At 38.3% G+C, this 22,800-nt stretch overlaps 1 protein-coding gene across 2 annotated transcripts in view; it reads right to left on the reverse strand.

Moving 5' to 3' along the window:
* EFR3A (EFR3 homolog A) overlaps positions 1-20,919 on the reverse strand; it is a 99,292-nt gene extending 78,373 nt beyond the window's left edge. For both annotated transcript variants that reach the window (XM_069465399.1, XM_069465398.1), the window contains exon 1: positions 20,855-20,919. In XM_069465399.1, coding sequence (XP_069321500.1) covers positions 20,855-20,864 — 10 coding nt within the window. In that variant the 5' untranslated portion in view covers positions 20,865-20,919. The remainder of the gene's footprint in view (positions 1-20,854) is intronic.
* Positions 20,920-22,800: the final 1,881 nt, after the last annotated feature.

Raw genomic sequence — 22,800 nt, forward strand, 5'->3', positions numbered from 1 at the left:
TAAAAGTTCTGTATTTGTGCTTATAAATAGGACAATGTTTTGTCTTTAAAAAATAAAAAAAAAAAAGTCTGCCATCCTTATTTGCCAGCAAATTAATAAACTTCTCTTTCCTTTTCCTCAAAACACTTGTCCTCATTCTTCTGATGCCCTCTTGAGGACAAGTGCCAAACTTTCAGTAATAGAATTTGGCACCTTGGGTGAGCCCATCGGTGCCCTGATGAAATGACACCCCACAACTGCCACCCTGGCTGGAAGAGGCAAGAAGCAGCCCTGGGTCAAGCCATGTGTCTTTGCTGGTAGAAGCACTGTCTTCAGGGTGAGACAATAAGAGACTGCCCCAGCAGCTGCTGACGCCTCTTTAGCTCCAGAACGCCCATCTCTTTCACCCCTAATCAGATGCAACTCCAACCAACCTGAACTTTTTTGGAGGAAAAGAAAATGGATTTTGGAATGGTCACACAACGCCTTGGCAATTTATTCGGTAAGTTCCCTGATGTGCACACTGAGACCCTTGATTCCACCCACTTCGGGGAGATTTTCAAACCTTCCAGCCCTAGGCAGGGCATTTTGTTTGGAAGTTCCATTTGGGAGTAGAAGTCACAAGGTTGAGTGGAACTACGGAATCTGGGGAATTCATTCCCTTTTGGATTAGAAGATGTTGGTTCTCGTTTGAGAATCTGGTTCTCATCTGTGTGGTTCCCATTTGTTTGGTAAGGCCTTGGCATTTAAGATTGTTTGTACTGGGAATTCCCTGTATTGTCCACTTGCCATGTTGCATTTGTTGTTGTTCCTTGTCAATATGGGAGGCTCCATTTCTATTCCATCTGAAAACCCTTTGGGGAGAATCTGCTCTTTTAGCTATAAGTCTATATCTAAAAGAGAAGGGTCTTATTTTAATCTAATGTATGTGCTGGAGTGGGGGGAGAAATGGCTGTTGAATGGGACCTCAAATTATTAATATTATACTATTTTACAACTGGAATTATTTTGTTAAAGATCAGGTAAATGGAACAAGATCCCATATGCACAATCTTTCATGCAATTGCATAATAAAGAGGCTGAAAGGCCGTGTGATAAAACTGGGGAGGAATCAGACAGGTTGGATCTTATGAACCCACTCCCTTCCCCCCAGCTCCCCACCCACTGCAGAAGGCACTGTGGGCTCAGCCACGCTCTTATAAGGCAATTTACATGAATGCACACATTATGGGCACTGTGCCTTAATGGATTTGGTGGGACCTCATTTAAGAGGACCCTGTTTGCAACAAACCATTTATGTGCGCCAAACAATCCAAAGACATAAAAGCAACCTGCTGCACAGGGATCCCAACATGTGGGGACCCACCCTTTCAATGATTGGCAAATTGATTTCTCTAAGATACTTAAACTTGTATTAGTAGATACCTTTACAGGCTGGGTAGAGGCTTATCTTACCCAAACAGAAAGAGTGTCTGAAGTTACTAGAATTATTCTGAAGGAAGGGTTCCTTTCCTCCATATAGAGTGATAATGGACCCTCCTTTATATTAGAGGTAACCCAGCAAGTAAGCAAAGCCCTGCATCTATTAATAGAATGGAAACTGCATGCATCCTGGAATTGATGCAGGAAACCCATCTAAAGTGGGATAGGGTGTTGCCACTTGCCCTACTCTGGATAAGGGTATCCCCTAGAAACAGGCTTAAGTCCGTATGAAATAGTTTATGAGAGACCCTTCCTAGCACCCTGAGGTAAGTTTGGTAATATAACCATGAGTAAGGAAAGCAGAGCAAAGCAATATGACAAACGAGTGGGTCAGATACTAACCACTATGCACGAATTTGCCTCTTTCAGGTCCCTGCCCCAGTTGGAAGCAAGAGAAGTGGAAGGGACCCTATGAAGTACCTCTAACAACTCACACCTCATTGAAATTGGGTCCACCATACCAGAGTAAATAGGTGTCCCATGGAAGAGGACCCAAGCCCCCAGTGGTAGGGCTGGCCTTTAGGTGATCTAAAGTGTCTGTTTAAGAAGAAGGAAAAATAAAAATTTTTTTTTTGCTATTCTTTCTTTGGTATTTGTTCTGTCAATAGGATGGAGAGAAAACTCCTTAGTGTGGATCTCCTGGGGTATCCTCTCTTCTGCTTATCTGTCTCACTGCTGGATTTGCTATCTGAATTTGCAGAAGCCACATCCCACTAATAGCCCTGGGTGCGAGTAATAGCCCTGTACTCAGAGATATGTTTCTTTCTTGCCCAGCCCTTTATCAGACATTATTATCTGAAGACCTCTGGGCAGACTTCCTGACACCAAGATTCACTGTTCTCCAAAACCTGCCCCAATGCACAGAGCCCCTTGTTAGTTACACCAGACCTGCCTAAAGCACGTGGACCCTCCTTTAAAAGCCCATGAGAAACAGATGTGAGGCAGCTTCTCTCATTCTCCCAACAAGATGTCTGTCCCAGTAATAATTTTCTTTCTTCCTTGGCAATCATCCTTGGCTCAATAATTGGTTCACTGTGAGATGAGTAACTAGACCGAGGCCAAAACCTCCTTGCAATTTTAACAACAGTACAAATGTCTATACTAATATATACTTCTCTCTCTTTTAGGTGATCTTGTACACACACATGGATGTTAAGTTTGGACTTAACCTTGTAGAAAATGTAAACAACTCAAAATGTTTCAGTACAGCAGTAGCATGATGGAAACAATGTAATTATAAGATTGGTCTACTGACTGTGTCAAAAGATTAAATAATTACTTGGTGAAAAAATTTAAGATAATTATATTAACAGCTATAAAGGAAAATGCAGAATCTACAACAAAGAAAGGAATGGAGATCTTTCTGTTAAAACACGGTTTTAGACAACTTTACCTAAAAGCATTTAATATACTTAATATAGGATAAGTTTTTAAAATGTAAGATTTTCAGATTTCTATTAAAATTGCTTTAATTAATTAATTTATTTATTAATGTTATTCAGAGTACATAAAATTATTGCAGGGGTATGTGGACATTATTCCTATGGAATAAAAGGCTAATAAACATACTTTGGTAATAAATAATCTCCATACTGGTCCTTAGTTCTCATGAAAAACAATCTAATAAGCATTCTTTTTCTGACCTAAGAAGAGGTATCTGAACAGCCAATCTTGGCAAGATACATCAATTACAGTAAAATATTAGGGACTTAGAACAAAAGTTAAATGTCAAAAATGCTAATCATTGTGCTGCAGGCTTTCAAATTTTAATTACTTAAAAAAAGAAGAAACTAAATCTACCAATGCCAGTTGCAAAATCTACTTCATTCATCTTCACTTAGTACCATTACCAGTTCTTTGTAAGCCAAAGGACACTGCCTCCTAACAAAAACTAAAGGGACTGTCGTTGGGGTAAGAAGCAGTTCTTCTCACTGCACACTGGAAAATAAAATGAAGTAGGGGGTTGTGACTTAGTTAGCTAACGTTAGTTCCCATTTTTTTCTCATTTTTGTGCTTTGATACTTCCCTTCTGAATTAACTTGCCATGCAGGTGACAAGAAAATCTACTTTAAGTTCTTGATAAACAAAACACTTTATACTAAAACCAAATGAATATTTAAAGTTCAAACATACTCATAATAACTTTTTATTCTTCCTGAGAAGCCGTATGAATGTGGCATTTCCAATTTGTCAAAGAAAAAAAAAATTCCTGACATTTACTCAGATGCCTTTGAAAAGGCTGTGAAGTTTATATTGGGCAAAAAGAACACCCTAGAAGGAATGAGTAGAAAACATTTTATTTTATGTCAGACGTATATTCAGAATAGAAAATATAATTAATATAGTATCCATAATTAGACAACTTACAAGATAGTTCCTTCAAAGTACAACCACAAAAACCCAAATCACTTATTTTAAAAAGTATAGAGGATTCATAGCTTATTTTATCTTTACCTTTATATATATGCATACACGTACACATTTTAAAAAGTGAAGTCAGTAATACTTTGCCAAAATATAGATCACCCCAATCTATTTATGCTTCATTGATAGGCTGGTCTTGGAGGTGAAGCCAGGTATAATCTCTACTTTTTCAGCCTTAGTTCTCAATAAAATGTAACGCTTTTCACAGTAAAACCTGTGAATACTTATAGCTCTCAAATCCAGCCCCAAACTCTTTTATTCCAATGCATTTGCTTATACCATTCTGTGTAGAATACCCTTGTCTTAATAAAAAGTGGCATAGATAATATGCATACAGTAGTGAGCTCATATGCACTCCAATTATAAAAAGCTTCTGGAGATGAAATCTATTATTAGTTATAAAATAGGTCAACAATGTGAAACACAACATATAACAGCAAGTTGGTAAAGAAAGAAACAAAAAGAACATAATTTCCAACAAACTATTGGAACAGAAAGACACAGAGTCAAAAAATGAAGCATAATTATGTACCTTGAAAACCAAGGCAATAGGTTAACAATCAGGAAAGTGGAAGAGTTCTAAGTTGACAGGCCCAAGTACATTAGTGTATGGTAACAAAGTTGTCCATTTACTATTTAGGAATAACTGGAGGATTAAAGAGAGAAATTAAAAGTAAAGCTGATCTTTAAAAGCAACGGACAAGTGTTGTGAGTTGAACTGTGCTCCCTGAAAAGATATGTTGAAGTACTAACCTCAGTACAGGTGGAGTATATGCTTGGTCCCAAATGCCTGGGATCAGAAGTGTTCTGGATTTTGGATTTTTTTCCATTTTGGAATATTTGCATAATACATAATGGCTGAGCACCTTAATCAAAAAATCTGAAATCCAAATTGTTCCAGTGAGCATTTCCTTTGGGCACTCAAAGAGGAGCTCAAAAAGTTTTGAATTTTGGAGCATTTTGGATAGTCAAATTAGGGAATATTCAACCTGCCATTGTGAGTTTATCTGGAAAAGGGGTCTGTGCAGATGTAATCAGGTTAAGATGAGGTCATACTAGAATATGGAGGGCCCTAAATCCAATGACTAGCGTCCTTATGAGGAAAAAGAAAGATACATAGTTGCACAAGGAAGAAAGCCATGTGAAGACAGAGGAAGAGGTTGGAATTATGGTATCACAACCTAGGAACTCCAAGGATTGCAGCAAATACCAGAAACTAGAAGAGGCAAAGAAAGACTGTTCCCTAGAACCTTCAGGGGGAACATAGTCCTGCCTAAACCTTGACTTCAGATTTCTGGACTCCAGAACTATGAAAGAAAAATACTCTGTCTTAAGCCACCCAGTTTTATGGTACCCTTTTTATGGCAGCCCTAGGAAACTAATATATGTAAGATTTCATACAATACCAGTAAATTCTATATTCAGTAGATATGTCCCATTCCTGAAATCATTCAAATGGCAAAAAGACTTTAAGTCAGCCTCCAGAGAATTTAACTCATCCCTTGATATTTTTAGTAACTCAAACCCAAACATTCCTTCCCCATCCCAATGGTAGTATATAAAAGAACTGAAACAAGGAAATAAAGAATTTCTGCTCAATTCTACCAAAGTTTTTCAAAGTGCTAGATATACTTCACTTAAGCTTAGGTAAATGGTTGGTTTTAGTAAAACTGACTATACTATCAGTTCACAACAAAGTATAAGAAATAAGTACAATTTAAAAAATGGAAATGTGGTATTTCATGTCTCAAGTACATCTATTATGGGTTAAATTATATCTCCCCAAAATTTGTTTGCTGAAATTCTAACTCTCAGTGCCTCAGAATGTTAGCATATTTGGACATAGGGTCTTTGTAGAAGTAATCAAGTTAGGATGAAGTCATTAGGGTAGGCCCTAATCCAATATGGCTGGTATCCTTATAAAAAGGGGAAATTTAGAGTCTCTCCCTGAGACACATATACAGGGAGAACTGCAGGTAGATGGCCATCTATAAGCCAGGGAGAGGCCTGGAACAGATCCTTCCTCCACAGCCCTCAGACAAGGAATCAACCTTGCCAACACCTTGATTTCAGACTTCTACCATCCAGAATTGTGGGACAAAAAATGTTTACTATTTAAAACACCCAGTTTGTGGTACTTTGTTACAGCAGCCCCTGGTAAACTAGTAAAACATGAAATACTAAATGCAAGTGTTCCACAGAGGCACAAAATTTGGTTTCATGGACACAGTGCAAAATACGGTGGAAAACCAGAAGACTTAACTACATGGCTACAGGACTTAATCTACCCCATGAACTTTCTGCTCCTATCTGCCACTCGTTTGTCAGTCTGTTTCTTTCAGGATGCATTCAACAAATGTTTGAGTACCCACTATATTCTAGATTTTATCTTATTTAATCTTCAGAATGACCCTGTGAGATAGATATTGACATTTACACTTCACAAACAGGGAATCAGAAAGAGAAAATAATTCGTCCAAGATCATATGGGAGAAGTGTGGATCCAGTTAAGAGCCTGTACTTTCAACACTTTATATAATATACTGTCTTCCTGAGATAAATCTTTTTTAAAAAATATAATCTGAACTCATTTGGAGACTAAAGCAACACATCAAAATATTTTGCAGGAGCCAAAAAATTACACAATTATTACCACTGTTCTCTAAAGATACAAAAATTAAGTCAGATGGTAGAGAACAGAGAAGTGACACCCTGCCTGACAATCTGTCATATTACAAAACTCACCACTTCTAGAAATTATCTTCTTTTATAGGTTACTCTGAGCTCAAAAAGGAACCTAAGAAAACAAGAAGAACATGTATGAAAGAAAAATGAGAAGCTTTAGTTACACCCTTGGAGTGCCTCCACAAGAAGTTACTCATAAACTCCCAGCATACCAGACACAAGCAAGAGCTACAAGGAGCACTTAACCTAACCATCTACGCTACATGTGACTCTTGGGAAAACGAGGAAAGAACTTCAAATGGCCATTGTTGTCTAGGGTCTAGGATCTCTTAAAACAAAGTATACTGTGTAAAGGTTCAGCTTACAATAACAAAACACTCTAGCACAAGTGTCCCAAAACTAACAAGAAAAATAATGGAAGTATTTCCACATAATCTTTCACAAAATTATGGCAGCAAATCTATCCTTAAGCTCCAGTTTTGAAGCTAAAGCCTCACTTTTATTTTGTAAAAATGGGAATCCTTTGCTTTACTGCAACTTGAGCATGGAGAAGAAAAGTCCATTTAATCTCCCCTCCATATATTAAAACATTTGTAACTATAGTAATGTGATACTGGATGCTTTCAGGTTTTTAAACTTAAAAATATATATATAGACAGAGAATGTGTGTGTGTGTGTATAAATAGTAAATTTAAAATTCTGCAAATAAAAATATCTTCTTTACAATTAAAAGGAACTTGGATTTCAGAATCTTTAATTTTAGCACGTCTCCTAATATTTCCCAAAGTGTGAGTTCAAACTGAATGGAAATCTGAGGGCGGGGGGAGGAAAGGTGGGACATTTGATAATTTACATTTGTAAATAACTGTCCAGGTAATTCCTTGGGTTTTTGCTGAACATAAAAATCAAGTCTCTCCATCCATTTAAAACAGGTATATTTTATGGTATGCGAATTATATATCAATAAAGCTAGTTTTTTTAAAAAATAATCAATTCTTTCCTTCTGTATACTTACTGTGACCTAAATATGCATTAGTAACACTAAGGTCACAGTTTAAAACCCTGTTACCCTATTGTCCACAATGAAAAACTGAATATGAAAAAGAAGAAAGGGGTGGAGTTTTCTGCAGTTTTTAAGCTAAGCCTAAAAAAAGCACTGACAAATACAGTGTCTGCTTAAATAAACTAAGGCACTATAGCTTAGGAAAATAAGCCCTTAACTCAAAAGATATTAATTTGTGAGCATAAAGAATCTATCACAGGCAATGACTAGGATATTTCTCACTTAACTATGTTGCTTTAGGTTATTTTAACTAAAAGTCCTCTAAATATATTACAAGTAGGAAATGAGTTATTTCAAGCACAATTTGAACCACCTTTAAAATTCCACTATTTAAATATAACAAATTTTTATTTCCTCATTAGTCATATAGCAACAAAAGTGTTAAATCTGTGGGAGTGTTTGCAACTTCCAAAATTATTTCTAGAAGATATACATTTAATATACCAACAGCATTGATTCTTCTTATGGATTCTACAACACCCACAGCATCTATGCCATATGTTAAAGGTTTTCATTTGAATTGAGATGATTAAATTTTCTGATTACACAGTAACTGAAAAGATAAGTAGCACTCTAATTATATATATTTTAAGTAATTTTTCCATCCAAAGTTTAAAGATAGCAAAATATAAGATAGGATTTGCTGAGAAGGTGTAGCTATTAAGTAAAATGTTTAATAAAAAAATTAATTACTAATTTAAACCTTCAAGGTTCAATGCCTGATATACTCTCCTGAAACTTCCAACTAAAACACAGAAACTCTAAACATTTTGTATTCACTTCAGAGATTTTGGTAACACAAAGTCAAAAGACTAAGACTTTCTTATGTATTCTTTTAATTTATTACAAACATACACTGTGGTCACAGTATACAGGAAGTACTGATTTTTATGTTAATCATATGCCTCTAAGAAGATAATCAAATCTTTTCTATTCAATATTTTTAAATGAGTCATAGCTAAAATCTGATGCTACCATAAGAATTCAATGTATTACTAAATGACAAAATTACTTCAAATTAAAATACTACTGATGCATAGGAAAAAAACCCAAATTTCTGTAGCACTATACACAAAGAACATGGAAATCTATATACATTTGTAGTACTCATTTTATTACAACTATAAAAATAAACTTAGTTTACTCTTAAAAATTAAAAGTATCAATAAAAATTATCTGACCGCTATGCAAACACTCAGAGAGTTTAGCAAGGTTGAATTATCATGCAATTTCAGGTAAAAAATATTAAAATGATTGAATCAACTGCAATTTTGGCAAAAGCACAGCAGCCAAACCACACTTAATTATACTCAACCTTCTCTAATATTCTCGGAAGCCCTGTATGACAGACTTTTAAAATTTTCAACCCTTAATCAGCATGTTACTGTACCCTATCAAGGCAGGCTCAACGGAAAAGAACTGCAATACTCCCACGTTGCTAAAAGGAGAGAATAGTCTGTTTAGTGTGTTATAACAAGTAAATGCCCAGAAACGAATGGATGAGGAGGAAAGGAGAGCAGAATCAGATGTGTAAAGGCAGAAAATCTTACTGAAAATTCCAAGAGCTAACTGATGCACTCAGGTGACAGCTCAAGTCTCTAAATGTCCCTCAGTTCCTTGTTTGAAATAAAGCAGTTCCCCAGCAACTTTACACAAGCACTAACTCTGCCGCCAGCAAATCATTCAGTTCTTTCACAAAATAAGGATTCTCAAGACAGCAATGGGATGATAAATTACTAATAGTTTAGTACTGCATGATTTTTTTAGCTTATGTATATGGAGCTGCCCTAATTTCTGCTTGCAAACTGCACAATTAACAGTTTACATTCTCTCACCCAACTATAACGTGACAATCTCTTCCCCCAGCTAGGAAGCAGTGACAAGACATTTAAGGTCAGAAGTACAGGATAGAACTACCATGGCTAAGACACAATTATCATCTTTAAGTCCTAAAGTTTTAAAAATAATTTTCCCTAACACTTCATAAATTATTGTCACAGCATCAGCTCAAACTGTAAGAGACTATCCAGTATTTTTTCTTGTTATACCAGGATATTCGAATGCTACTATAAATAAATGGACTGCCATTTGTGTCTTGCACAGCTCTTGTCCTGCAAACACTTGTTGCAGTGGTATTTGTTTTAAAAGTGCCCCTCCTGCTCCCTCTTTGGTTCCTGTGCCTCATTCCATCCTTATGAACATGTTCCTCGAGAATTTGCCTTCAGCTTCTTTACACCTGTCCTTTAATAATTTCATCACTGTTACCTCCTACAAATGTACTCTGAACACCCTTAAGGCACCACACATTCACCATATTCTAAAATGGACTTGCTTCCATCTCAATTCCCTCAGACTCTTCCTCCTTGAAAAGTCCCTGTATCAAACCAGAGCCACTCACCCAAATGATAAAGCCAAAACCTGAGAGTGAATCCCGACTCCTTCTTCTCCTTCAACCCTTTCATCCAATTAACACTATCAATTGTACTTCCTTAAAAGTGTTCAGATTTGACCAATGCAGTCCATCCCCCTACCACCATCCAAGTCCAAAGCACACCACTCAGACTACTGTACTTTAATAAACTCTAGCTGCTCTCCCTCCAACCTCGTTTACATGCTTCCATAGCAACCTGGGTTTCTTTTTCAGTAACTCCCATTACATTATTTTGATTCACTCTACAAATATACATTGAATCTGTACCATGGGCTGGACACTATACCAAAACTATATATACAGCAGTAAAGGAAACAGGTATAGGCCCTCATAAAGCTCCCTGTCTAGTCAGTGTAATTATGTGCCCAGAACCTTTCTTCCCCCATGAGACTAAGCTCCATGAGATTAGGGACCATGTCCATATGTCCAGTATGAGGATACTGCTGTATCCTCAGTGTCTAGCATAATAAATGCCACATAGGTGTTCAATAAATGTGTTGAATAAAAGACCAAATTACCACACACACACACACACACACACACACGGACTTAGTGTCTTCCCCTTCCCCAGCACTGATGTCTCACTTCAACTGCCTGCTGGTAATTTTCCACCTGTATGACTCACCTCAAATATTTTCCACAAACTAGCATTTCTCCCATGATCACTATTTCTGCAATATCATCTAGGGCACTCAGGCTTATGAAGCTATCTTCCACTCATCTTCCCCTTGCCTTCCTCTTCCAATTAGGGGTGCAGTCCCTCCCCTGAACTCCCACAGCACTTTACCATGGCACTTGCCATTTCCTTCTTTGTTGCTACAGCTGTTTATGCCCTTCTATAAATGAGATAAACTTTTTGAAGTGAGGAACTGCTTTATTCACCTCTGAATTCTCCACCTAGCAGTACCCTACAAATGTAGGCAATAAAATATTTGCTAAAAGAAGGAATCCCCAAGAGAAATCCAACAGGAAAACAAGAAAAGTTTAAAGAAAACATTTGTGATTCCAAGAGCATGTTGACAATGCCTATGATTGAAATGACTACAAGAAGAGATTATAAACTCTCCAATCTTGGAGATCATGAGAGTAAAACAGGTGAGACACAATCAGCTAAATGGCTTTGGTTTTTGCCTCTAGGTTTCTGAGCTTTTAATTCTAAAACATCTCATGTTCTTGTCAGAAGGCATACTCTAACATTGAAAACTATTAATATAACCTTCAAACTTTTAAAAAGTAGCCAACATTATTTCCCTACTGAAATCAAATGCATAATCTCACAAATAAAAGATATAAAAATAGAGCTACTCCAGCTGAGGCTGGTCAGATAGAGAGGGCCACCTGTTCAGTCTCTTCTGCATCCTTCCCATATGGTAGTCCTTATTATACTTCCATGGAAGACATTTTGAAAACTTTGGCTCTAAAGGAAGCTCAAACTTTCCTTGTGCCACCTCCCACTGTGGGACAAGAGCCACAAAGAATCCTCAGGAACCAACAAGGAGATTCTGTGTGAGGGGAAGGAGCTTTTGTAAAGGTATTATAAATAAAAATGACCTGGGGCAGATACCCAGGTCTTCCTTGGAAGACCAAGCAAAAAACCAAGATAGAACCAACGGAAAAGGTGTCATGACAAGTCACTGTTTCTAATCTGGGTTATGAAATGCAGAAGACGACGGACCTCTGAAATTCACACAGTCCAACCCAAGAGAAGCCACAGAGACACAGACCCGGAATCTTAGCTGTTATCTATTTGCCTGGAGTGTCCTCTCCTCTGCAGGTTCCCTTTTGGAAACAGCTATAGCAGATGATGGGATGATAATGCAAGAAGCAAGTATCCTGTACTGATAAAATGCTGATTCTAATAATATATTCATAAAGCATTTCTACATCTAAAGCACAATTACATCAATTCTATTGCATCTAAATCTCCCTAGGAGATATTATCATCTTCCATTTAGTGGGTTAAACAGCTAGTAAAAATAAATAAGTTACATGTCATACATGGACCATTCTTTTAGCCTGGCACAATCAGTACCTTTTGCAAAGTTTATAAGCTCCCAGGAATTAACAATGGCAAACTTGGACACCTTACATTTCATTTTTTCTGCTCAGCAGGAGTGAAATCCACTTAAAGTTAACTGCAATCACAGCACAGAGAACTTGGTAGCAAACTGCCAAGACAGCTGTTCAAAAAAGACAATTAAATAGCAGGGATCTGAAGAACATTTAGCACTATCCAGAAAACTACTGCAAGCAGAAAGACCCTGGAGTTCAGGTAATAAAAAGAAAAAGGTACAGCTGAACTAACCAACTAAAAATAAAGACAAAAATAATGGCATTTAGGAGGACAGAACTCCTCTTGAAGGCTGTAGAGAAAAAGGTGTAATGTCTTATTTTCAAATACAGCAAACTCTTGACTCAGAGGTACAATGAAAAAAACCTGACTAGTGATTCCCTCTTTAATAAGAATTAGAATCATATTATCTAATAACAAAGTAGACAGCAATAAATAAATATGCAAAAGAGTATAATACTCTACATAGAAAGAGAAAAAATAATATTAACTTCTGTTTGCTTTAGAACATACTTGAGAGCTGGCTCATTCAAGAACTGAATAAAACTGGCAAATAGACATGAGAGAATTTTGACAGGTTTGACATATTAATCATAAGAGGAACTGCCAACATTCATTTTGTGTTCACACTTCCCTATAACTATATGCAACTCTACATAGCATGATCATTCCCTCTCCAAAAAAACCAAAAAACCTACAAGCTCACAGTAAATTAAACCCCCACATAATGATTCATCTCAACCTTTCAGGTTTTCATGATTGAAACCACGACTTAATAATTAGGCAGAAATTATTTCCTCCTCCTTAAAAAAAATACAAGTGATAAGAAAAAAAAAAACCCATTATTTTACTTTCTATTCCAGAATAACAGAATACACCAACCAAAGTCACTCACAGAATCTTGTGTGACAGCAGTCAGACAGCAAATGCACTGTTTTCCTAAGCCAATATAAACAGTCCAAACTATTTAATTAGTTACTCAAAGTTCTTTTCTATAGGCTAAAAGAAGAACCAGTTCAATGCAATATTTTAATGTTTTATTTCAGGTTTTTGAAAAAAAAGTATAAAAATTTAGTTATAGCTATAAAAACATCTTAAGCATCCTTTTTCTGATTATAGAATGCTAATTATAGAAGGAAAACACAAATTATAAAGAAGAAAATAAAAACAATCATAATCCCAGCACCTTCACAAGTATCATTTTTAATTTGTTGTAAGGATGTTCTTTCATCCATTTGTACCACTTCTCCATTATTAGATATTAAAATTTGTGGGTTTTCACTATTTTATAAATATTACTGTTGATACAGAAATCCTGGTACAGTCTGTTTTTCATTATTTCTTAAAGATAGATTACCAAATGTTAAATTACTGGGTCAATGGGTATAAGAATTATTAGATCATTTGATAATATTGTCAAATTACTTTCCAAAAAAGCTGTACCAATTTAAACTTCTGCCTTTTCTACTGTACCTCACTGCCTTTGCATGTTAGTGTTAAAAAGTCTTGTGGCAATCTGACAGACCAAAATGTATTCTAACTACATAGGACTGGTAGAGTTTTGCTTTCAGATTTGTATAAATACTGCAAATATTAATGTTTTTCTATTTGGTATTAACTTTGAATACTTCTTTATGCTGTTAGCCATGATCTTTATAATACTCCCATACCCTTCCATGTGCCACAAAGGCAGTAAGAAGTTGTGAGCATCCAATCCACCCAGTATCCAGATGATTGGGGCTCTACTACCACACCAGTACCCAGTGGAATGGCATGCTTAACCTACGTTGCTTTCACTTTTCCCTTAATGATTGGACTAAATGTTCTTTTTAGCTCCAAATCCTATTCCATGTCATTTTTCCTTCCATTGATCTGACAATTCTTAAATTAACTTTCTTCATAGATACTGATTTTAGAAAAATCTTACTAAATATCTATATAATAATTAGAAGATTTCAATAAGCTAACAGAGAAGGAAAGAAAAAAAAAAACAAGAAAAAGCATGTTAAAAAACCAGGGGGAAAAGAGACAACAAGGTAGACTCAGAACGGCATGATATATCTGGCAAATGATATTCTTCCACAATCTGAGTTACAATGCTTCTGTCACAGAGTAACTATCACTCTAGTGATCCACTTTGTTTTTCTATCTCAGTATGCCTTTGAATTGCTTGAAATTATATACAAAATTTTGGGTGAGAATCTGCATTTTTCCGGGGAAGAATAATCATGGCTTTTATTCTCAGCAACATTCATTTAGCAAAAATATTTAAGACTCCTTAACCTTGACAAACAGCTCATGTCCTATCTTCTGGTCCACCCTTTCCTCCCTGAAGTGGTTGAGGGCCATGCTGGGATCTTCCTTACCCTCACTTCTTTCTCACACCCAGAAAAGGGTCTGGGACCCTTTTCCTTCCATAATATCAATAAAAAACCTTTCTACTATCACTATAGAATAAAGGGGTGTTAACTTCCTACAGAGGGGCTCCTCCAGGAGAAATAGCTCCTGACATAAAAGTGGAGCTTCTAATGGACCTGCCGTTCATACAGAAACATTGTAAGATTCAGACATACAAAGAAAATACCTTAGTGATTCCTTCTTTAACAAAAATTAGAATCATGCTATCTAGTATCTAAAGGTAGAGAGCAGTAAATAAATATACAAAACGGAGAATATGATACCCTACACAGAATCAGATTTTTCCACTGCAATCCATCCCATTGCTACAGAAACACTGTAAATGATAACTGGATCATTCCACACCATGTATGGAATGTAATACCATGTAATGGGTTAGATGTGGTTTTATCCTTAAAAGTACACTAGTATCTTCATTTGACCAATGAAAAAAAGGCCCCTGCCTCCCAAAACACAAAGCATTGTCTTTCTTTTTATAGGGGTGTATGGGCGGGACCGGAGAGAGAGCAGTGATACTGAAAATTACTGCTCTAGAAAACCAGAGAAAGATGGCTGCAGCTGTTTTTGTTTCAAGTTGTCCATTCCATATCACTCAAAGTGGGAGTCTAGGCAGACTGAGTTCCCCAGAAACTGGGCTTCCTCCTCCCATCTGTCCACCTACTCAGATGATATACTTCTAGGAGGTGCTTAGAACTGCCTGGAAATCCTGAGATGGAAAAGTGAGGTAGTAAAGGAGGGGAACCTGACCCCCCGCCACCCTGAAGGAACCTGACAGGGTCAAACCCAGTCCAGGGTCAAAGAAGACCCTGCTGTGCTCCAATAGATCACTGTTGCCTGGACCACGCCTGCAGGTTTTAAATATTTAGACCAGTGGTTCTCAACCAGGGACAATTTTGTCCCTCAGGGGGCATTTGGCAATGACTGAAGACGTTTTTGGTTGTCACAACTTTCAAGAGTGAGAGGATGAAAACTGGCTTCTAGTGGGTAGAGGCCAAGAATGCTGCTAAAATTCCTACAATGCACAGGACAACACCCCCCCCCCCAACCTTCCCACACACACCCCAAACTAGTCCAAGACATCAACAGTGCAAAGGTTAAAAAATCCTGATTTAGACTATGATTTGCAGGCCTCCATTTGTATTCTTGTCTCAGACCTCAAAAATGGTAAAGACAAGCCTGCAAAGAACCTAATCATAAAGTACTAATATAAAATTTTCATAACATTGTTTTTATGAAAAAAAAATCAGTTCAGATTATAGTATTCAAAGAATAACTTCTCTGACTCCAGTTAAGACTCAACCATTCTAGACCGGGAGGTTGGCCGGGGGCAGGGGGGGTTGGCAGGGAGAGGTGATGAAAAGAGATTGGTTAATGGTACAAATATACAGTTAGAAGGAATAAGCTCTAATATTTGATAGCAGAATAAGGTGATTATAGTTAAAAACAATGTACTGTAATTTTCAAAATAGCTAGAAGAGAGGACTTAAAATGTTTCCAACACACAGAAATGATAAATACTCAAGGTGACATATATCCTAAATATCCTGATTTGATCCTTACACATTCTATGCATGTAACAAAATATCACATGTACCCCATAAATACATGCAAATATTATGTACCAATAAAATATTTTTTTTAAAAGATTCAATATTTCATTTATTAAACATTTACCACACACCTATTATGTAACCAGATGGGCATAACAGGACTAAGCGAAAGTGACAGTGTTAACAGAAACTGGGAAGATCTGACTGAGCTCCTGTCTGGCCCAGAGCAGTGTAGTATGAAAAAAGAACTGGGAATTTGAAGTCAGACCCATCTAGTTCCAATGCCAGCTCTACCACTTACTGTCATTAGGCATGTTATTTAACTTTACTGAACGTCAATCTCTCCATCTCTCAAACAGCTCAAATAGGGTCTCCCTCAAAATGGGAGAGTTGTAAATAAGATAATTCATATAAAGCACAAAGTATACTGCCTGGCACACAATCAGCATTCAATAATTAATTCCTATTACTAATACAAAACTGTAAATCTTCATAAAGTAATCAAATAAGTTGGAAAACGCTAGTATGCTTATGAAATCGACAGCCACTGTAACTGTGATTGTGACAGCTTGGACACACTTTCAGGCAAGTTAACTGCTTCACTGCATGCCATATAAAACTCTTCAAATTCTGGCTCCCATCCTTCTCCAGGTTTATCTCCCACGACCTACATAATCTTTAATACAGCCCTATGGCCTCATGAGCAGGGATAGGTTGAAAGATGAGATCTGGACAGCAACCAAAGCAGTGTCAAGCCAAAGGTCACTGTGAGAAACAAAATTCTTCAGCTACAACTCTGGAAGGATACACAGGTGGTAGGCAGGGGAAGGAAGAGAGGAAGAGAAATGGGGGGTGGGGACAGGAGAGTAGAGAGAGGAGGATGAGGAGCAGAGGGGAGAGAGGAGAAAATAATGCAAATATGAATGAATGAATATGAATGAACACAAAAGGCTAACAAACCAGTAGTATGAATGTGTAGGTCAAGTTTGCATGTAATGTGTCTCTAAAAGGAAAACATTTCAATCGGCACCCATCCTTTGCTCCACAATTCATTCTGCACTTCCTTCCTAAGAATGAATTGAAAAATAAATTAAATTAGCCTCATCAAAGGAAAAAAACAAACAGAGTGACCACATTACCACAGCCTAACAAATCTGCCCAGATAGCAATGTCACTATCTAAATGAGAAAAGAAGGCATTAACCACACATGACTACTGAAAGCATAGTTTAATAGCAAACAGTGGTTGAGAGCTTTGGTTTTCCCTAGCAGATATATAACTTTTTATATATAATAAAAGAGCACATTTTATTGGATCTGTTTTGAGACAAGTTATCTGTGAACCAAGAAACCCCTTTTATATAAAGAGTTTACTGAAAAGTTTAAGTCTGTGCCTATATAACCAAGATCAACTGCTAACACCAGTGGAATCCACAGCTTTCTTCCCACAGGTTCCTGGGACAAGATGGAAGCAAAGGCATATTGAAGCTTTCTTGTAAGCTCACAGAATCATTTACATTTTGACCAAGCTTATGTTTATCCTGATGTAACTAACTAAAGGTAAAAAAAAAAAAAAAAAAAAGGCTAAACTATTATAAGCTATTAGAAAATAAATGTCATCTATGCTCTTTGTGGTTACTGATCATAGGGGCCAGATTGTTAGGGACAGAAAAACAAGTGAGAGATAATGGAAATCAGAAAAACAAAAAGGAGAAAACATTTATAGAAAAATAAGGAGGAAATGGTTACAGAAAAACAAAAAGAGAGAACAGTTATTTCAGTCTTAAAGAATGGGATAATTAGACTACGGAACACTGACCACCAGGCAGAGAATGGAAATGGAACTCTCCCCACAGTATATATAACATAACCTTTAAGTTATGTCCAAACATAGAAAGGAATTCAGTCCTAATTATAATTAAGCTTTACCTAAACACAAAACATATAAAAATAAAAACAGAAGTAGACAGTGTCTTCGCTTGTGGAGACAGACCCATTTCCCCTTAGGAAATGTACTTTCACTTTGCACCCTTAAATATTCTTTACAATAAATTCTTCACACATTCTTGCTGAGTGTCTGTCATCTCTCTCTGTCACAGGGGCCAAGGCTTGCGATTCCTCCAAGCCAAGAGCCCAAGAACTTGGGCAACACTTCAAAGTCCAGCCGTGGACTAAACCATGACAAGATCTACGTTCAAGTCCTCATTCTACTCCACTGAAACTCACAGGAGGCTGAGCCTCCTGACATGCAAAATAAAATGACTAAGAAGTTTAACATTCCTTCTAACTCAAATTCTGATTCAGAGTTTGAAAATCTTTAAAATCAAAATGCTTCTTAACGGTCCTTAGGAGAATGAAATAAAGGCCTTTAGAAAAATGATGTGTCAAATTACAGGTTTGTAGATTTGAAAAGATCATTCAGCAACACAGTCATGAAATCTGTGCCTACTGACTATTTCAAACTACAGGCTGAATACAGAGTGACATGACCACAGAATTGTTACTGCTTCCTAACAGCTTTCTGTCAGGCATCCTTCCAGGTGGTTGTTTTCTCAAAAAGAGGCTATGGATCTCAAAAAACAGCCTTCATCTCCAATGAAACAGCCTTTAATATTCATGAGATATACAATTGCTTAGCTAGCAGGATACCATGCTCAGCTGGATTCTACTTATCAACAGTTTCAATGACTGAGTATCAGTATTCTAAATAAGCAACAAAATAGCAATAGAAGAGTAACTTTAGGACTTAGGGCAAGGGTTGCTTTCAGAATTTTAGAGTCTAAGAGACCATAGCAATCGCCTTCAATCCTTTGATTTCACAGTTAACTAAAACCCTTAAGGATTAACTGGCTGAGTCTCTCAACCATTTAACATTAAACAAAAACAAAAACAAAACAAAACAAAAAAACCTCACTTTATTTGAACAGGATTCTCTTCCTAAAAGCATTCCTAAAGGAAGTGACAATTTTGCAACCTCTGTGTTGCAAATAAATTCTACAAACAGAATTTCTAAGAAGCACTACTGTCCCCTGCACTATCCTGGCAATTTTGGCAGCTGTGACTTACCAAAGGAGAGAAAAGGCAAATAGGAACATTACTCACTTCACAGTGGTCTCCCAATCAGTAGCACACTTTTATCCAGTCATAAAAAATGTACCATGACAAATAATAACAATGACAGATAAAACAAACACATCACTTGCCTTCTGGTCAGGGAGTAAAACTTGCATCAATAACTATACAAACTGTACCATGGCTTGTCCTAAAATCATTTTGTAGAGTAAACCAAGCATTTGAAAACAAACCAGTCTCTACGAAACTGTATATAATGCTAATTTTGGCATTTTACCAATAAATTCCACTTGAAGCTTCAACTTTCAAGAATAGGTGTTTACCTCTTCCTCTTTGCTTTCTCAGAAAGTAAAAGATTAACACAGTGCTAATCTCAAACATTCACTGAATAACATGAACGTAAGTTTAGAATAAAGTGACAATAATGATAATGAAGATGGTAAATGATATTTCTCCAGCCTAAAGAAATAAAATGCTGACATATTTATTGGATACAAAGTGCAAGAATATGCTTTAAGGACACACAGTAACGTGTAAAGAAAAAAAATCCACAGTACCCACAAAGGTATGAGGAGTTAAATCTTTACATTAAGATTATTTAAAGGTTTGCCACAGGATTACATAAATCTTTCTAATCTCAGGAAATAATTCCTCTTTTCCCACGACTAGACAAACATGCATTTGAGGCTAACCTGGAAATTCAGTGTCCCACATGTCTACAAAAATAAGAACAATTAGAAGGAGTTAACTACGAATTCTAAGAAATATCATATTCACAAGTGTTTAAAGATTCTATGATAGGGAACATAACCTCAAAAAAGCCCTATTTAAAAAGAATCTCATCAGTCACCTGCAGGCTTCCTCTCTGCCCAAGATGAGGAGCTTCCCCAGTTTGCACAAATCCATATGGGCCACTGGGTTTAAGTCACATTGTAATTATTTGGGTCATTTTAAAATAGGTCATTCGTAGTATTATACCGCGTATGTCTAAAAAGCCTCCAATACCCAGAGATTTTCAAACTTTAGGGTCCCTTGTTAACCCCTAATACAATTACTAGACGTGCAGATTCGGCAATCCGGCTAGAGAGGGGCCTGAAACCGGCATTTTGAATCATCTGCCCAGGTAGATCTGAAGCAGGTGGTCCAACAGCCACGTTTTAAGGCATCTATGCCTAATAAATTCCCAAGAGAGCACCTACTTCAACCACCCCAGACGTGTTACAGATGGCGAGACAGTCAAGGCTGCTGGGGACTTTGGGGGGCGGGGGGCACGGGGAAGGCCGGGCCTGAGATGAGAAGGAGTGACAATGGGACCACAGTTATTTTCAGCACTTCCATAAACTTCCACTAAGCTTTGTGGCCGGGTGGGTAAAAAGCTTGAACTTTGAAGTCCCACGGGTCTAGGCTACCACCAGCCCTGCTAACTACTTAGCAGTGCGTCTTAGCGGCTCCCTTAACGCTCGGGCCTCAGTTTCCCCATCTGTGCAACGGGATCACGCCACCCCCAGAAGGCTAAGCCAAAACGAAACTAACTCGGCTGCTCGCAGGTATTTTCTGGCTCTGCTCAGCCCAGCCCGGCTTCCCCCGCCACCCCGGCCGGACGACCCAGCCAGAGCGGGTCCAGCGGGCTGCCGCCTCCCAACGCCCCCCGCCCGGCCCGGCCCTCGGCCGGCCACTCACGGGTAGGCATGGTGACCCCGAGCCGCGCTCGCCGCCGCACCAAGGCTCAGCAGGGCCGCGCAGGGCGCGCCGACAGCACCATGACGGCCAGCGTCGGGCCGCGGAGGCCGGGACGAGGCGAAGGGCGAAGGGCGGACGGAGCGGACGTGGACCCCGCAGCTCAGGCAACGAAGCCGGCCACAGCTGCCACCGCCGGCCCCGCTGCGCGCCGGACGACGCGCTCGGCGGCCCACGCCCGTGACGTCAGCGCGCCGCCGTCGTCTCGGCCCCGCCCCCGCCGGACCGCCGACCTCTGCCCAGGAGCTCTCGCTGAGGGGCGGGTGCTGGGTGGCCTGCAGAGGACAGGCACGTAGGCGCGGGTTTTCGGGATCGTTTTTACTTCGAAATCCTGGTGTTTTGCGTAGCACGCGTTTTCTTTAATGCCCACTCGGAGTGCATCCCTTTATAATTGTGAGGATGACGGCTGTGAGCGCAGTGAGGACCTGTCGGTGCGTTCTGCATTCTCTGGAAGCATGATTTATTTGAGACACACTGGGGTCATTTGAGGTGATGGCTGCGCATTTTTTGAGAGGACAGAAAATGTAATTTCCTCCTGCTCTTCTGGTGACTTTCAGTGATCTTGCCCCTCAAGAGTTAGTCTCTTCTGGTGAGGGAGGTGCTGTCCACGTGGCTGAGCCACTTTTCTTGACGCTCTAAGCATCATTAATAATTGAGTTATCTAATAGGCACCAAGCTGAGCACTTGGAGCTGAGCATTGAGCAACGCACGTATGCTCAGCTGGGCTGAAGAAAACACGTAGAGAGAAATAAAAGCCAGCCGCAGAGGTCTAACCCAGTGTTTCTCAAAGTGGTTCAGGAGCCTCTTCTGCCGGAATCACCTGGGGTTCCTGGTAAAAAGCAGATTCCTAGGTGATGAGCTAAACCTACTAAATCTCATGTGTGGATGATTTAAATACATATTGAAATTTGAGAGCCTTTGTCCTAAAGAGTAGTGCCAACATTCTGATTAAGAGATGATGTTATGCAGGACTGAGAGGAGAAGATAAGAGAAGATCAGAGCCAGGAAGGGCTTGAGGGAAATGAGCCTTAAGGTGGACTTGGAAGACCTCAGAACTTGAATTAGCAAAGGCCTGGGGAGCCCTTAAAGAGGCTGGAAAGAGGGTGGGGAGCAATTTAGAGTGAGTCATAGAAGCTGGTAAGAGGAGAGTGTGTTCCATAGATATAAAAGAGACTGTCTCTTGCTAACAGTAAAGGCCAAACTACCAAGTACTTGGCCAACATTTACTTATGTTTCAGTGCATTGTTGCATATTTTTATCATCTATAAAATTTTTCCTGCTCCCAGTTTTCTCTCCAGCACTTTTACTATGTCTTGATTTGCCTCTACTACAGCACTTTTCCAAATGAATCCTAATTAAACTGTCACAAGTGCTTGTATTCTTTGACAGACTATATGGCAAAAACCATATTCTATTCATATTTATATATCCTTGCCTGGCATACAGAAAGGGGCTAGCGCATGTTATAACTGTATAATGTATATTATTCAAGAGGGTAAAAACAAAACAAGTAAAGTAGAACTAGTTAATAAACAATTTTACATTCAAGCTTGAAATTTTTCCTTTAAGAAACCTTTCTATGTTGTTCTTTTAATCAGGACAGTAGCTTTACACTATCAGAAGCAAGGCTCTGCAGGAGGAACAGCATGGTAGAGAAACCATGGAGGTAAGAAGCCAATTGGGAGGCCTTGATACTGATACAGAAGAGTGTTTTAGGTGCTTAGTCTTGGTGATGGCTGTGGAAAAGGAGAGAGCTGAATCTTACTGCAGAAAAAGAAGCCCTGGAATTTGTTGGCTGCTGATTTGGGAGCAGTAGAGAGGCATCTGTTAGTTATGTAACTTCAAGGTTGGAACAAGGAAAGCAATGCTGCTGGAGAGCAGTAGACAAG

The sequence above is a fragment of the Eulemur rufifrons genome, chromosome 3 (genome assembly GCF_041146395.1).
Source record: "Eulemur rufifrons isolate Redbay chromosome 3, OSU_ERuf_1, whole genome shotgun sequence".
Classification (NCBI taxonomy): Eukaryota; Metazoa; Chordata; class Mammalia; order Primates; family Lemuridae; genus Eulemur; species Eulemur rufifrons.